General features: G+C 40.0%; 1 protein-coding gene across 1 annotated transcript in view; it reads right to left on the reverse strand.

Moving 5' to 3' along the window:
- The window catches only part of pdia5 (protein disulfide isomerase family A, member 5), a 49,736-nt gene that overhangs the window by 14,276 nt on the left and 18,031 nt on the right, over positions 1 to 17,429 (reverse strand). The window contains exons 7-14 of the mRNA XM_058622592.1: positions 17,129 to 17,189; positions 16,272 to 16,339; positions 14,045 to 14,136; positions 11,443 to 11,514; positions 8,666 to 8,802; positions 1,937 to 2,007; positions 1,122 to 1,285; positions 517 to 647 (exon numbers count right to left, since the gene is read on the reverse strand). Of these exons, the coding sequence (XP_058478575.1) occupies positions 517 to 647; positions 1,122 to 1,285; positions 1,937 to 2,007; positions 8,666 to 8,802; positions 11,443 to 11,514; positions 14,045 to 14,136; positions 16,272 to 16,339; positions 17,129 to 17,189 (796 nt within the window). The remainder of the gene's footprint in view (positions 1 to 516; positions 648 to 1,121; positions 1,286 to 1,936; positions 2,008 to 8,665; positions 8,803 to 11,442; positions 11,515 to 14,044; positions 14,137 to 16,271; positions 16,340 to 17,128; positions 17,190 to 17,429) is intronic.

A 17,429-nucleotide genomic window follows, 5' to 3' on the forward strand; every position in this document is an offset into this window, starting at 1 on the left:
AGAAGATTTAAATACCTAAATCGGCCAAACACTGAGAATCTGGTCACAAATCAATTTTAACATTTCTGTCAAGATGTTGCATCAACTTTAGGCAAAAACATTGGTTTGACAGGACTTTCCCCTCGTGTTTGTTTTGTTTTAAGGGGTCAATTTAGCTTTTTTTCAGCACATGGTATAATTCTGTTTTTCTGAGCAGTCTTTTGTGTTTTTACCCGTACAAATCTATTCTAAGTCATCTGAATCATTTCATAGTCTCCCCATGGCTTAGGTGGAGTTTCTATACTTGGCAGGCAGCTTTGAGTTACATATGCACACTGGCCCAGGATATGACCATAAACAAGGACACGTTCACACTTGGTTGCAAAACACACGCATAATATTATGATCCAAACAGCCATGCAGATAAAATGTTAGTTTGTGCACATCGTCGGGGGCCAATTACAGAAGTAATTACAGGCCCTTGTGGATGTCTGCTTAACAGGTGTTAAATGGAGCTATTATAAATACAGCACTTACAGGGAGCATAGAACATGACCAGAGCATGTTTTTTCTTCTTCAGCGCCTCTCGGAAATCCTCTAATCCAAGATGGCTGACGCTGGAGGGCTTGTCCTCCCAAGACTGCTCTGGTGGAGGAGGTGCTTGGGGACTAAATATATGAAACAGAGCAAAGTAATATTTATTATGCATGCAATGAGGAGTGAAAAACACTGCTTTACATTTATTGTAGGTGGTAACTGCCGTGTAAGTAGCGATACAGCTTAAGCACAAATACTCTGAGAGACATTATATCAGTCTTGCACAAACTAGTGTCTGTTGACCTGTAGTTGCAGACTTTTCTTTTATGTAATCTGTAATAGTCCCAGCTGGACTGATGTCATCGCAAAGTCTATTATATTTCACTATTACCCGTTCCAAAGATTATCTGGGAGGATTTAGTAAATTATGTTTGCAGTGCAGCTAAAATGTTTTATGTTATTATTGCATTTTATTATCATTATCAAAATTACAGCAGCAATGTGGATAGGTATGAGTCGGGCTCTAAATGTGTTAAATGTGTTAGGAGTGTTAGGAGTAAAGGAGTAAAGAAGTCACTGTGTTAACCATTAAGTGTGTGACTCACTTGTGCATGAACTCGATGATCTTGTCTTTGTTTCGGAGCTGTGGCAGCGTGTACTTCTCTTCACCTTTCTCAAAATACTTAACGGTTGGAAAGCCAGAGATCTTGAAGCGATCACCCACAGCCTTGTGCACGGTGGTGTCCACTGCTGCCAACACACCTGGACTCTGTGCAGTAAGAACAACAGCAAACCTTAAGTTATCCTTAAGACTTCTATCAACAATCATTTATGTCCCTGTTTACACTTACCAGATCATGACTTTTAGAGTTCAATCTTTTGTTGTATATAAAAGTGCTGCATTAAAAAAAAAACCACTCGTCGAAAATACAAAGACAAGAAAAATAAACTTGAAGGCTTAAGGTGAGAAAGGCTCCAGTCCATCTATATTAGATAATGGTAAGGCTTTTCATTGACCTCCAGTGCTGGGCAGAGAGCCACAAGGAGAAGGTCCAAGCATGTGGCTGAAGGGACTCTCATGGATGAGATAATTGCTACAGTCACTAGGCTGGATTTTTACAGGCCCTGCCCCTGGCTGGGGAGTGTTAGATCACCACAGAGGACATAATGGCAGAGAAGAGAGATGAAGAACACGCCCCGACTAATCAAAAACACATCGAGAGCTGGGCTTTTGTACAGACTGACAAATGAGTCAGCTGCAGTGGCCAGCAGCCTTCAGGCCAAGAGGAGGGATTATTATGATCTGTTAATGAGGCACCGCCACACCCATGTATTTCAGTGTCCGTCAGAGTGTGACATGTGAAAAATGAACAAAACAATTCGTTAGAAATGCATGCTGTGTGCAAGTCGAGAAACTTACATTTGCGCCCTGGTTCAGTATTTCCGCAGCTTCATCATACTCTGGCTTCATCTTCTTGCAGTGGCCACACCCTAAAGGATTCAAATCCCACATTAGAGTCTAACTGATGACTGATTTCTGAGGCTGTTATCAAAGGTGTGAAGTTAAATACAAGTTTTTTCAGTTGTTGTTAGAAACCTTTGTGGTAATAAACCCTTAATAGTGGTTATTTAAATGTAGAACAGCAATAATAAACTTAGCCAGCATATCTTATTGAATAATATTGAACCTATATACGGACGGTTATTCAAATAGGCAAGATGGAGGCTGCTGTGGCGACCCCTATAGAAGAAGGACAGTTATTCAACCATCAGCTGAGTTCTAATAAATAGCTGTATCAGTGAAAAAAAACAACATAGAGAACATTAAACCAACGCTATGATCAGTCTTTGAATCTTGCGATCTCTGCACAACATTACACGCACAGTGTGGTCGAGCCAGATCAATTTGTCAACAGCTGCAATTCTCTGGCGTCCCGCTGTTTCACCACCGTTTAGCAGGGGGGTTTACGGCTGCCATGCTTAGGCTGTTACTGTAAATGAACGTCTCATGTTTAACAGGAGAGCTCATTTAAGTCTGATTGCTTACAACACGTTTCACTTATGAGCGTGTGTTCCTGTCTCAGCAGACATGCGAGGACCAGGGTGCGAGTAAGTGATGATTACAGTGGTGATCGAAGAAGAGCGGGGGGAGAGTTGAAGGTGAAACAAAGTGGCGGAGGTGTTGATAGCACTGAACGATATAACTTAAATCAATATCCTGACTAACAATGTACTTTATCAAGACATTTATGGGAACACTAATGCAATTTTTAATGTCTCATAGCAAGACAATCATTTCTTGTTTTGATACATAACTATTATAGCCAAGTATAGCAGCAACAAGTATGGGAGAGGTTGAAATTATTGTTGCTGATGGCTCTGCTATGGTGGATTTAGATCCACAATAAAATTTTCCAATATATTGCACTTTTTATTCATAGAAATATTTTAGCATAAAATCAGTGTGATGAATGAATCAGTGTCAATGAACTCCTCACAAAACCTTTACCTCTTGGTCAAAGTGACAATTTTATTTCATTGACAGTGGTCTGATTACACCATGAGTCAGTCATCTACTGGCTCTATGTTCGAATGCAATTTTCTTTCTTAAGAGAAAAATGTATTTCCTTAATTCTCCAAACTGCATCAGCCAATCAATTTACCTCTCTGTTCTTTCATCTTTAATTAAGAAAGCCCCACAGGACTGGTGGCGGTTTTTTTCAACTTCACTTTGCATTACCAAGAGGTTTTAGTGTAATTATAAGTGCACGTGAGAGTCTTCTTGTTTAAATAAACTCCATGTTTGATGTGGTGTGTGTAATTTTCCATAAACAAAATGGAAGACAATTTATTTTTGGATCTAAAATGACTTTCACATTCATAAAACACTTTGTCCTGCACGTTGTCCTACACAATATACAGGATGTTTTGTTTTAAAATGTAATAAGTATGCTGTTTGATTAGAGATGAGCAGTTTATGTGTTAGTGTGTGTGTGTGTGTGCTCACAGTAGTGTTGTGCACAGATGCATGAAACAAACTTGGTACATTTCCAAACATGGTAAATTGCCCTTGTCATATCAGCTCAAGAATTCCTTTATTCAACATATAATGCAGTGCTGGCACAAGCTATAAATCAAGTGTGATATGCTTCATGCTAAAATAGAGCAGCTTCCCTTTCAACTGAATCGCTGTAGTGTGTGATCATGCAGATTGTGTAGGGGCTGAACAAAGAAACAGAGTGAAAAGGACTTTGACCCTTCAAAGTGATGAGTAAGAGAGAAAAGCAAATGTATGTCCTGTGCTCTGCATCAGTGCTGCTCTGCATTAAGAACAAGTGGTGCATAAGGGACTGGCTGTGTGTGTGTGTGCACTTGTATTTGGGACCTCTTAAGGACCTTTTCTGGCATTAACACAGACATTGTCAGGACCAGGAGTCCTCATGAAAACCAAACATGGTCCTAATGAGGCATCTCATTTCTGAGGAACTGGTTAAGTTTAAAGTTAGAGCTAAGATTTAAATTGTGGTTAGGTTAGGCATCGACTGGTTAGGATTAAGGTATGTTATAGTGCTTTGGTTAGGCTGTCCAAATGAATGAAAGTCAATTAAAATGATAGCTGTGCAAACCACTAAAATATTGCGGATTCACACAATGTGGGGTAGAAGACATCAGAACCAACTGGCCACATACCAATGTAGCAGCGATTAAAACCTTTAAAGTATGAGTTGGATGTCTGATAGATAGATATTACTTTTCAACAAATGTTAGATGTTAAGGTAAGCCCAGTGGTAGAGCGAGTTGTCTTTCAACTTGAAGGTTGTGGGTTTGATTCCCAACTCCACTAGTCAACACATTGAAAGACGAGTATTATAGAAAAATGCACATAGATGCACTGTATGAAAGTGTGAGTGAATGGGTGAATGGCAAATTGTTTGTATATAAATACAAGACAGGGAGGAGCTGCTGTTTATGTCCTGAACCTTGTCAGGTTTCACTCTGGTAGCAGTGCTCTGTTGCAGGTTTCGTGGCCTTAAGTTGCACATATACAAACCCCACTGGGTGCTGTTCAGGGGACGGTGTGAATGGCCGCATTGAGAGGTGGACAGAAATGCAAGCTGATGGTGGTGGTTGGGAAACCATTAATCTCGCGGTGACAGCAGGGCCATTAAGAAACTGCACTGAAGCAGCAAGGCTGGGCATCAGTGTGCACGAGAGACAGAGGGATATTCAGTGCAATTGTGTGCAATAAATGTTTGTGTCATAGTGTGAAATAAGTGTTTGATATGCGTCACGGGTGCACAGATATTTAATATGTGTGTACGCGCATGTGTGTATGTGTTTGATGAAAGCCTGTTTCAGATGACTGCCCACGATTTGAGTGACAGGATGAATGGCTGCTGTCCGCAGGGCGAGTCACCTGCAGGATGAGCGTCTGTGAAGCTGTGCCACCATGTAGAGACAGGGAGGACATATCTGCTGTCTTTAATGTCCAAACCCAAACCATTTCTGGACACAAGAAGTGGAAAGAAAAGTTCTCTGACCTAGATAGCAAACAACTAATGACACGAAAATCACCTTGGGAGGCTTGTGTGATAAGGTACAGTGTCTGTACTTGTGAAAGAAAAGTGAGACCATGACAAGTCATGGTAGTTCTAAGCTAAGATGTAAAGATAATATCTAACAGAGTTCATGTATAACTATAGAAAATGTTGATTTCAGTAACTGTTACAAATTTGGCTCACTTTTTGGGTTTTTTGTTGACCCTGAAATGTACAGTATGCAGGCAATTTGTTTGGCATTACTGATCAATAATTCTATAATGACCTTTCAGTGTAATGTAAATCAAGTGATCAGATAGAGTACTACACTCCTGCACTTCCTTTGGGCTATGTTTACAGCTTTGAAGGAAAACATTGATCAATCACCAGGCAGTTCAATCAATGACTGGCCTCAGCCCACGTAAAAAGAATTACAATAATCCAGCTAAAACGTTACAAACGCATGGATCAGCCTCTCTAAAACATTGGTAAAGAGTGAGGCCTTCACCTTGGCGATAAGCATCAGCTGAAAGACGCTGGACTTGACTAAAAAGATCCGCTTATCAGATTTAAAAGGTCTGTCAAAGTGGATGCCAAGGCTCTAAACTGAAGTACCAACATCCATTCAATCAGGTGTTCAAACACTATGACCTCCATTTTATCCACATACAAGTTAATGTTTTATGTCATTATCACAATCAACGTAGAGAGAAAGACTCTGTTTCTCTGTGTGTGTTGCACATTTTCAGCAAAGCTATTTAAAGATAAACCATTTATTTGACATATTGACCCTAAAGGCAGCATCTACAAAGAGAATAGGATAGGGCCCAAAACAGAAACCTGGGGGTACACCACAAGTAACAGTGTCTGTCCATGGGAACAGAGAAACTCTGTCAAGCAGGACTGAAACATTTAAGAGCCACAACTTTGACCAAAAGACAGCTAGGTACTGATGCAAAAAACCTGGAAAAAAGTAAAGAGTCTAAAAAAAAGTTGGAGAGTAAATGCAATGAAACATGTCAAAATCAGTGAAGCATGTTAGAGATGAAGAGATCGTCCCGGGTCATCTCTCGTGCGTGAAATGAGTGTGTCTGTCTGTGCTCATCTGATGAGCTCAGGACAGCAGAGCCGCAAACCCAATGAGCATTTCAACATCCTGCAGGTGAACCTCAACAATCAACTCCTTTTTCTAGCGATCCTGACTGCTACAGCTTTAATGTATTTTTTATACAGTAGACGAAAGCATCAGCACTCAGCTGCATAGTCACATCTGTCATAGCTAAAGAACTTGAAGTAGGTGATTTTGGCACAGATTACACTTGGGATCAATCGGCCAAGAAGCACGGAGACATTTTGAAAAATGTTCCACTAAAGCTGCTATCATAAATGTGCGGAAGCCTCTGAACTTTTCCAGACTTCACCCAGAGGAGGAAGCAACAATACACACAGCTAAGCATTGTAGCTACTTATTGACCAAAAGCTGAGCCAAGTGCTTGCATGCAACGTTTCCTTCTATCCTGGTGTGGACGTATTGAGTAAGGGTTGTTTTTACATTCCAAGCAGACTGATCTCATGAATAAAATCAAGTCACTTGGCTTTTCCTGTTAAATGGATCATGTTTACAAAAATTCCAGATCATGACAGCTTGTGTCCTGCCAACTGGAAGAAGTTATATAAGTATATATTCTTGAGTTTTAGGTAGAGAATAACAAGAAGTGAATGTGCCATTTCCCATTGCAGAATACGGGTGTTAAGGATGTGTTAAAATCACCTCAGCCCCTGGAGAGTGTTTACCCTCTGGGTAGAGTGCAGTGCTCCAAGCAATTTGGAGGTGCAAAAGCTCTGCAGCAATGAAGGTAATGAAATTTTGAAAACAATGAATCACTGTTACACTGAAAGCTATAGGAAATGGCCATGTGTTTATTTATTCATTATATTTTATATTATGGAGACTGAGATGAGCACAGAGGGAAACTGAATAGTTGGGGAGGTAAAGAGAGGAGAAAGGACAATGATGTGATATGGTTAGAAGTTAAGAGTAAGCAAAATGTAAAATAAAAGTAATCAAATCAAGGTGAAAAATCATATTCAATACAATTCAGGCCGCGTTGCGCAGTGCTTACTCTCAGAAAATGTAAATCCATTTGCCTGATTTTACAGTTATGCGTCAGTCTCATTTATCAACACAGAAATCTCCTTTGGGCAACTTGCTCGCATACAGGAGGGCTGGACCAAAGCGAAGCAATTGTGAACTGGAAAAAAAAAACTATTATACCCTCTGATAAAATCTGGCATGGTTTCCAAATTCTGCAGCAGCAGTACAGGGAATGAATCAAAAATGAAAATCAGGCTAATGGAAACGTACGGCAATGAGGGTTTCTTTGTTACACTTTACTTAAGAATGAGTGTGTGGTACGGAAATGGGTAACTATGGCAGACAGCTCAGGTCTTAGTGACATTGTTATGAGTTTTGTAGTAAAACGCTCTACAATTTTTTAGCTTTTTTCTAGTCTTGTTGAAGACTCATCACAATGTTGTACACATTCATACAGTGTATCTGTACACACCTTTGCTATTATACTCCATTCACACTCAGCTACCAGGAGCAATTATAGGTTAAGCACCTTGTCCAGGGAAACTTCGCCAAACAGACTAGGGAAGGCAGGGATCTAATTGGCCAATTAGGGGTGAAGACCTGCCCCTTCTCTGTGTTTGATTGGTTTTGATTATGAAAAGTGCAGATAGAGAACCCAGGAAATGTTAGTTGCACCAATGTGACCAAAGAATACATTTTGTCACACTCAAAGAATTTTTGGTCACATTCTAGAGCCATAACCTGCCAGCTCCCAAGTACAAAGTGTGTAATATCTGACTGAGTCAAAGTGCAAACAGATAAAGGGTGGAGGTCGGACATTAGACAGAATGCAAATATGATAAGATGCTGTTCTGAATATGTTAATAAGGAATACAGGCCTTTTTGTATTGCCGACATTTTGACATGTCACAGAAGGAAAGGAACAGATGTAAATAATAAAATGTATTAACAGGGTGCCTGAAGGGAACACAGCTTTCTGACGATATATCAAAATGTGTGTTGTGAAAAGCTACGTACAGCTTTTATTTAGTTATGTTGATCTTTTAGTTGATTACTTTCACCTGCTGTGAGTTATGGTGTGCATGAGGTGATCTGTGATGTTATTTGTGTGACTCCATAATAGTTCTACCCTTGAGAATCTGCAAGAGACGATTTCACACAGGAAGAAATGTGAAGCTTCACTGACACGCCGCTGCACATATTTTATCACTGAAACCTCTTCTGTTTTCTAAGGACTATCAATTTATCTTCTGCTGAAAGGTTTGTATAAACTTGAGGCTAACAATAATATATACTAGCAATAATTCAGTGGCAGTTACTGGTCTTTCGAAACAGGGGAAGCTCATGCTCCTGCTCATTTTATTTTAGTAAATAATTTACCAAAAATGTGCTTTGCTACTTCACATCTGGGCTGTGGATAGTTGCAATGTTCATGTTTGACTTTGTAAACATCTAACAATTCAGTTTTTTGTGAATTGATAGAGTGCTGGTATTTTTAAGTTTGCTTTTTACTCACATGGGGCATAGAACATGATCATAGCTGTAGGATGCTCTTCTAAGAAGGTGTCAAAGGACTCATCAGTCAGGTGGAAGACTGGAGAGTCCGACTCCGACCATGGCACCTCCGGTGTCTTTGGCTGGGGGGGCTGAGGGCTGAGACAGGAAGGGTAGACAGAGAAGATCAGGGACATGTTAATAAAGCAGACAAAACTCCAGCTGACACACAATGTTATTATCTGTATGGAGCCAAAATCAAATACAGCTGAAACTTACACTCCACCCAATCACCCGCACACACACTTACACACATCTGGACCAAAGCAGGCCCTGCCTTGATGACGGCGCACAATGGTGCAATGCCAAGAATAGTTGGACACAGATATAAACATCTACATACTTCCTGCACACATACAACACAGGATTTAATAAGACACACTCACAGACACAAGGAAGGGCACTGTGATCATTTTAGATGAACTACATAAACATCAAATTACGTGGAGACTTACTTAAATAACTGTGACCACTGACGCACAAGTAACTTTTCTCATTACAAGACGATCTGGCTCGATCCAAGACACTGATGCCACATGGGAATAAAGACTTTGAAAAATACTTCTAACTACTTTCTACTTCTACTTTCTAACTTATGTGTCAAGAAATGCTGCTTCTTGTCCAGATATGCATCACTTTTTTTTATCTTCATATGTTTCCCGCCTAAGAAAAAAAGTAAGGCTTTTATCAAAAATAATGTGGTTTTTGAGTGACAGTTAGAATCTGACCTTGACTGTTCTTGGCCAGCATAACAGAGTGGGAAATCAAATAAGCGAAACAGCTGAATGTGGGCATCAGCAGACATTGGAGGAGAGGAGAGATAACTGTAGCTTGCAGAAAGCGATACAGACAGAGCACCAGGGATCCAACATCTCAAAATGTGAGCACAGCAAATCAAACTACTCTAGGGAAACCGTTCAACACCATTTACTTAAATGTTCTTCTCCATCTGTGGCATCAGATTTATAAAAAAAAAGATGTGATGAGGCTAACAGGAGGCCAGTCTTAGGTCTTTTCACCATTGAACACATTTAACAGCCTAACATCAGTAATGTAAAATGATTTGTTAAAGAATATTAAATAGAAATGGATAAATCAAAAACTAAATATTTTGTAAATTCAGTTTCACCACTGTTTCCCAATTTAAAAAAAAAATGTTGTAATGTTCTCAATAGCATCTCTATATATGGCTCTGTGATGGACTGGCGACCTGTCCAGGGTGTACCCCGCCTTTTGCCCTATGTCAGCTGAGATTGGTAGCAGCACCCCTCGTACCCTCATGTGGAGGATAAAGCGGTACAGAAGATGAGGGAGTTCTCATTAGTTTGGCAATTTGGCAACTACTTCTAAATTACACCACTGGACACTGAATAAGCAGAGTGGTTTGAGGCTTAGGACTGGTGAAGTGGGCAGTTACTGCTTGAATTCATCCTCTGCCTGTCTCTCTGCTGTGATAGCTGTGAAAGCCCTGCTCTGTGCCCTATGGCTGCAACCATGTGGACAGTGGTGGCTTTCCAGCCAGGCCCTTAACACAAGTAGAAAATGTACACGGAGGAGAAAGGGAGGGGGAAAAGACAGAGCCGAGCTAAGGTCGGGGTGAGGTAGTTACAGTCAGACAGTGTGAGCCAAGGTGAGAAAGAATAATGAGACAAGAGCAGGTGTGGATTGATCCCAAGGTGAGTCAGTGTGAGAAGCAGAAGGTGACAAAGGAATAGGGTGATATCTAGTGACTGGTATTGTTAAGATTTTATTGGTATTACAGTATAGATTATTGATCTAGTATAGTTATTTTTCTTATCTTTTTAAAAGCAAAAAAAAAAATACTAACTGACTGTTCTCATATGTGCTGAATATAGATCACTATTCTTAAGTAGCACCACCACTGTTATGGGTAAAAAAGCCTCATAGTAATCTGATAATTCATTTTTCAATGACATTTCTGGCCACGCATTGACTGTTTCACATTGACTTGTATTAAAAACCAGCTGGCTAATGGTAAATTTATTTATGAACCCACACGTCCCTGTGTGGCTCCTGGCTGCTAAGAGAAATAACATACAGTCCCTGGAGTGACAACAGAGGAGCTACGAGCTTGGCAGCCAGAAAACAGCACACCTCTCTGCCTGGGCGTGATGAAGTTACACTAGAGGTTTTGACATTTTGCTTGCGAGTCTGAGCTTACATGCAAAAGACTTGAAAGCATTTGTGACAATGAGCACTGTCAGCATCGTCTCCATTGATCCACGGAAGTGTAACCTCAATTCTGAATGTTTAGTTCTCTCCCGCATGCTCACAAAGAGTTCCTGCATGTGTTTCTGTGTGATGGCTGCGCGGCACTGCAGTGTGTGACACACAAAAAAAGGGAGAGGGGAGATAAGGCATCATAGAAAATGTCTTAATCAGAAATGGGTACTGACGAGATAAAACATTTAAAATACCTTTTATGTAGCAATAATAAAAGGGAAACCTATTATCTTACGTTACCTAATTTCTACGGCGCTGATAATGTCAGAGCTTATCAATATGATTGTCTTTATTAGTAATACCACACCCCTACACTGATGTGTGCAGCCAGTTTAGTTGGTGTAGAAGAGAGAAGGCAGGCTGTAAGTTGAGCCCCTGTTTCGTATCAGAAAAATAAAATCACAAAATATATAAATATACAAAATGTGTAAATATTGAATTTAGTATATGGTTAATGAATCTCCAGAGGGTGAAAGTGATTAGGCCTATACTCACTTCTTCATCCAGTCAGCAATATCCTTTGCTGTGGCTCCGTAGTTTTCATAGTGGTGAAGGAACTTCCCCTTCCTGAAAAACAGCAATGATGTGTCAGCGGTGGACACAATTATGTCTAAGTAGGATGTAAAAAAAGGACTTGCCAACATGAACCATCATAGAAAATAACTATCTATGATATTTTATTATTATTATTATTTTTTTTTTTTTGTTTAATTTCAAGGATAATGTTTCTGGAATACTCATTTTTGATTATCACAAAAACCTACTGCCTAAATACCATTAAAAAGTAGAAGAGGTTTGTCGCTCGCTCTTTTGTGGACAGCAGCAGATAGTTAGATTAGAGAGCATACACATTTTGATTAATAACACAATACACTCAACTATATAATCCATCCGAGATGAGGAGGCACAAATTGCAACAAAAACGCAGTTTATAAATACAATTTGCTGCTAAAGAACCACCATACCATTAAACAGGTTTAAAAAAAAAAAAATCTTAATAAGAACATTTTTTTAATATTCTTTTGCCTAAACTTTTAAAAATGCTACATCAAGATATGGGTCAGACTTTGGAGAAACTGAATCTGCCAGATGAACATTTCACCATTGCACACTCTTTCCACTGATTTGCCCTCTTTTATGTCTAGCTTATACATGCAAATAAGAAATGCTATTCAAGCTGAAAAACTACACTGATTGTAGTATCTATCTGTGTTTGCAGTGTTTAAAGTGGATGTGGATGCGGTGGCTCAATCCCGTGTTGAAGGATCAGTGCCAGTAGCGACTGGCTCTGTGTTTCTGCAAACACAGGCTGAAGGCAGCGCCTACAGCTCCAGAGATACACTATAGAACCTATTAAAAGGTGATACATGATAACACATGGTGGATTTGGGGCTTAATACTTGCATTTAAAGTGACCTGACTACTGCAGTGGAGATTGGTTGCTGGGAAATCAATCAGTGTGATTTATGACCAGCTCTTTATGCACTTGCTTTATCTCTGCTGCTGTAAAGCACACTGAAACTTTGTGAAATCAAGTTGAGGAAATGTCAAATAAATGTCATTTGTCCAACAGTTTTACACCTTTTTTCCCTGTTAAAAGACTAAGAAGCTGGAACAGTTCCATTCTGATTCGTAATTCAATCAATAGAAGGTGCGATGTGCTGTTGAGTCTGTTAGTGAGGTTTCTGAATCTGCACGACTGAGAAGGTAAAAGACTTTGAGCAGCGAGTGCACAGGCGAGATAACTCCGGCGGTGTGGATGCTGATTTAGCCTGCAGTGATTAGCTGCCGTTTATCAGTGAGGGGCTCATTACTGAAACCAATGGGCTTGGAGTGTCGTTAGCTTCCCCTGCGCTGACACTAATGTGCTCCGGGCTAACAGACCTGCTCTGGCTCATGACTGCAGTGTGGTGCACGGGCTTGTGCCCACATTCACACAATGCATACGTAAGAAGGTGCGCGCATACTGTCTAACCACAGAGGCATTTTTATCAGTCCCAGTCTAATTAAAAGGCCAGACTGAAATGAGTGAGTGTTTAATGCGGAAATTGGGTTGATAAAGCCGGTGCAGGAGGAATAAGACACAAACTACACAGAGCACCAGTCAACAACACTGTGAATATGAAGACTGTGCAGAGATGCTCTTGCTGAGGGGAGGTCTACATTTACAAACACTATCAGGCAAACTCTCAGCCCCTACTGTGTATATTGCTACAAGCGTTAAGTCTGTGTGAAGCTGCATTGCTTATTTAAATCACAAAGACTTGAAAGCAAACTGAAATGATCAGATTAAATTAAATAAAAATAAAAAAATGCATACATTTCTTCCAAATGCAAAAATGAAACTCAGAGGTCAAGTGCTAAATAAATGTTACATGTGGCCTTAAGGTGTTCTTAAAGATGAAAACTCTGTGAAACAGTATGGAAGGCCTTTACTTAGTCTGACATTTTTAACAGGGGCTCTGTGTGCATGAAAAGCAGCCTCTGCATTCATGTCAGAGGGGAAGGCGACACAGGCAGTGTGGCTCCTGAAGCAGAGGGCTCCCGCAGAAATAACAAGCGCAGGGTTGTACAGCAAAAAGTTCAACTTTGCTCACCTTCTGTCACAACACAACACCTTCTCCAGAGTGAGACACAGCACTGGCCAAGCTAAATTGCAAAATTTTGACCAACCTGAACTTTTACAATAAACAAAGAGCAACACAGATGCATCACAGCTATGAACCGAGTGCAAGGGACCGTTGTTGCATTTATGTTTTAAAAATGACTTGACTGACAAAATCTATCAAAAAGAACGTTTAATTATTACTGATTAATATTTTTTCCTCTATATTTTTTCCCGTTGAACCAGCGTTACAGCTGTGAGACAGTCACCCAGAATCCTTGACCCTCTCCTGTGAGTTAGCTTTTTCAAAGGGAATACCAGAGGATTCAAAAGTTTGTCAGAGACTTTACAAGCTTTAAGGCTGCTGCCAACATGTCTGCTGGTGTTCAAGAGAGACCTGGGATGCAGTTTCTCTTTGAAGTGACCCTACTCTTATGTTCTGAGACTTGGCAGTGAGGAATGAGCCTAAAGTGAGCCCAGGACTTGACTCACTCAAAGTAGCAGAAGGTTGGGTAGCCTTTGACGTTGTACTCCTGCTTGAGGCCATCAAATTCAGCCGGGTGCACATTCATCCCTGCCAGCACCTTTAAAAAAAAAACACAAAACAAAGGAGAAAAGAAGGAATGGGTTGTCAGGGAGGTAAAGAAAAATGGTAGAGGAGAGACAACAAAGAGAAAGGACATTAAACAACAGGTCAGTCATCATCAAAGGGCTCAAAAGTTTCAAGATGGATTACTCAAAGTATGAAAAGAGACAGTGCAATAACACAGATCTAATTATTATTGATGAGAAAGCGATTTGCAAACACTCACTTTTTGGGCCTGACTTTTAAATTGCATTTGGATTTTGAGACACAAAGAACATTTGCGGCAGCTAAATAGTACTGGTCTAACACCTGATTTACTTAATTCATTCAAAAGCATTTAGCCAGTGAACAGTGCCCTAAATTGATAAATGTATATATGCTGGAATTTCACATTTGCTTTGAATTGTAGCTGAAGGGTAGCATTTAGCCAAAGATAATGCTAATCTCAGCGTGACAGTGACATTGAAATCATCCAGTGAACTTGCAAGTAAGCATATTAAAATATTAGTAACGCATACACAGGGCAACTGGAAGTTGTTTTCACTATTGATGCAGATCTGTGTAATTCAAAAATATTTGATATGAAAAGAGGACACAGATATTCACCACTTCTAAACAAGTTTGCGGTCATGGTATGATATTACGTGTTAAACTATTTATAGTGATAAATAAGTAAGGTTTAGCATGAGAAACATGTCATTCATTTTGAATGTATTTTCTCATGGTTAAAGGCTTTAGCGAGAGGATCATCCAACACCCAGAGTGTTTTTGAGGTCTTTCATCTTAGTGAAACACAACACATCAGAAAGAAAGACCAATTCAGTAATCAAATTTCTGTTTTCTCAGCGGCATAATCTCTTGTAATACTCCCAAAATTTCAGCCGCACACACACACACAAAAACTCGTCTACTTCATTACCCATAAGCTCTGTCTAATAAACAGACATGCACCTAAATGATCTTGTCACAGCTTGTGAGACAAACACAGTGCACCGATTGGCTTCTTTGTCTGCTCAGGCAGTGGCCTTTCCATTCTCATCGTGCAGGATGTTCACGGTCAGACTCGTTCTGATTCTTGTTTATGAAAACAAGAGATTTGTTTCACTAAACGATCACATTTGTGCAGTGCTGAAAAACACTAAACACTACTAAAACAGCAGAGAACAAAACACAACCTCACCCTGCTCCCCATCAAGTTCGCTCGCGATTGTAAGATTTTCTGCAAACACGAGTCTTTAGGGATCCCATGAGACCAGTGAGTAGACAGAAAATGTGATGAAAACAGGGAAAGTTGGGGAGTAGCCACAAAGACCTGGCAGATTAAACTGACATGTAATTAATATAGAGGTTGTAAACAGGAAGGATGCTTGCCCTTGTTGCTGTAGGTACTGGGTAAAAACCAACTAAGAGGTTTAATGTGGTCACTGATAATGGCCCCCTTTACACCTGGTGTTAACATGCATCTCTGCTGTCCACATCGAGGTCCGATTTTAGAAGCAGGGGAAGAAGTTGTCTTTGACGAGCTGAAAACCAACGCAGGCAGAGGAGGCTGTGCAGTTTTTTTCCACCGCTGTCACGTTAGCTATGTGTATCTCCACTGTGCTCAGTTGTTGTGAGTGGAGCGGAGACGCATTGCATTCACGCTTCTGTTCAATCTGGTCACAATGCGTCTCCGACCACCTCCTGAAGTTGTTCGGCAGAGCAGATAGCAATCTGTGTATTTACACCTGTACTTACAAGTGGTAAGGCTATCCAATTGCAATCACATCACAAAAAACTCGAGTGCTGGGTAAGATTGGTAGGCTTTGAATGATCTACAATAATAGCTGTTATATTGACGCAAACAAAAACAAATAACATAGAAGTGAAGAGTTGATCCAAGCTCTGAAATGCCTTTAAGGGCCACCTGGTTTATTACTACCCTGCTGTATCACAATATATTGTACAAATGTTAAGGTATTTCGACCTATAAGAAATTTTGAAGGAACTATCAGCAAGAAAAGTTTTTATTTTTTGACGCTGACAAATCTCTTCTAATCTGCAAATGTCAGAGAAAGACACCAGCAAATCAAAAGCAGCTATCGCAACAAGACTGTTGACCAAGTGTGCAAGGGAAAGACTTGGCAAACTTACATATTTTCCTTTCGTCTCTGTGGCTGCTTGTTGAAAGATGGGCTGCATTCTCTTACATACACCACACCCTGCAACCAAAATGCAAAACAGAGCACCAGAAGTTATTTGAAAGAACTCAATAGAAACCAAAACTCTAAGACAATCGCTGTGACTGTCAAAAGATTTCTCATCATCTGCACAGGAAATGTCAATTTTGCAGGAAAGATAGAGTATAGTGTAGTGAAAACACAACAACAATAATAATTGAGCACAATACATAGAAGAGTCAATTGCATGTATTTATTCTTGAGCAACAATAGCAGACAATACTTGTTTATGTATTGCTGAAACAAGCAGTGGGTTAAATTGCTAGCACTTAATTGAATGTAATTTTACTGATCTTGAAGCCTTTCGATGCAGAAACATCATTTTTTTTGTTTGCTGCACAAAACAAGCAATTTCAACATGTCACTCAGACCTCTGGGTACATGTGACAAAATATTTGAACAGTTTGTTGACAAAGGGAACAATTAAAAATAAATACGAGATTATACAATAGCGATCAAAATGATTAGTTGCAGTCCTATTCATGATTAGTAAACTATGCAGTAAGATGAGAAACTGCATTGCCAGGTATGATGAATGTTTACACATCACAGTATTGACTATGATGTGTTGTGCTGCCAAGTGCAACTCATTTTATTGATCTAGTCCACATGGTGTATACTCTCTTAAATTAAAGAATCGTATACGGTTCAGTCCGTGAAAAACACAGACTCTCCTGATATGGTGTAACAAGTGAAATCAGTCTAGCATGGACAGCTTCCCTAGTAGCTTTCCCCATCAGCTGCTTACGCTATGATAATAAACAGACTCACAGGGAGCATAGAACATCATGAGGATTGGCCTCTCCTCTTTCTTCAGCAGCTTCCTGAAATCCTTTAAGACAGCGAGAGAGAGAGAGAGTGAGAGAGTAGGTACGAGGATGAAGAGACTTTATAATAAATGCTATATTTGTCCAAGAAACATCACTAATAATTGACTGAAAGACAAAATGACTACAGCAGATCCTCAGCTTGCACCATGGTAGCAAATAAAAAAGCTCAGCACACCTTCATCTTTGCTTCTCAGCAGGCAAAAAAAACAGGAAAAATGATTTTTCTTCCTCAGTACAGCAGG

Source organism: Solea solea, chromosome 2, assembly GCF_958295425.1.
Source record: "Solea solea chromosome 2, fSolSol10.1, whole genome shotgun sequence".
NCBI lineage: Eukaryota > Metazoa > Chordata > Actinopteri > Pleuronectiformes > Soleidae > Solea > Solea solea.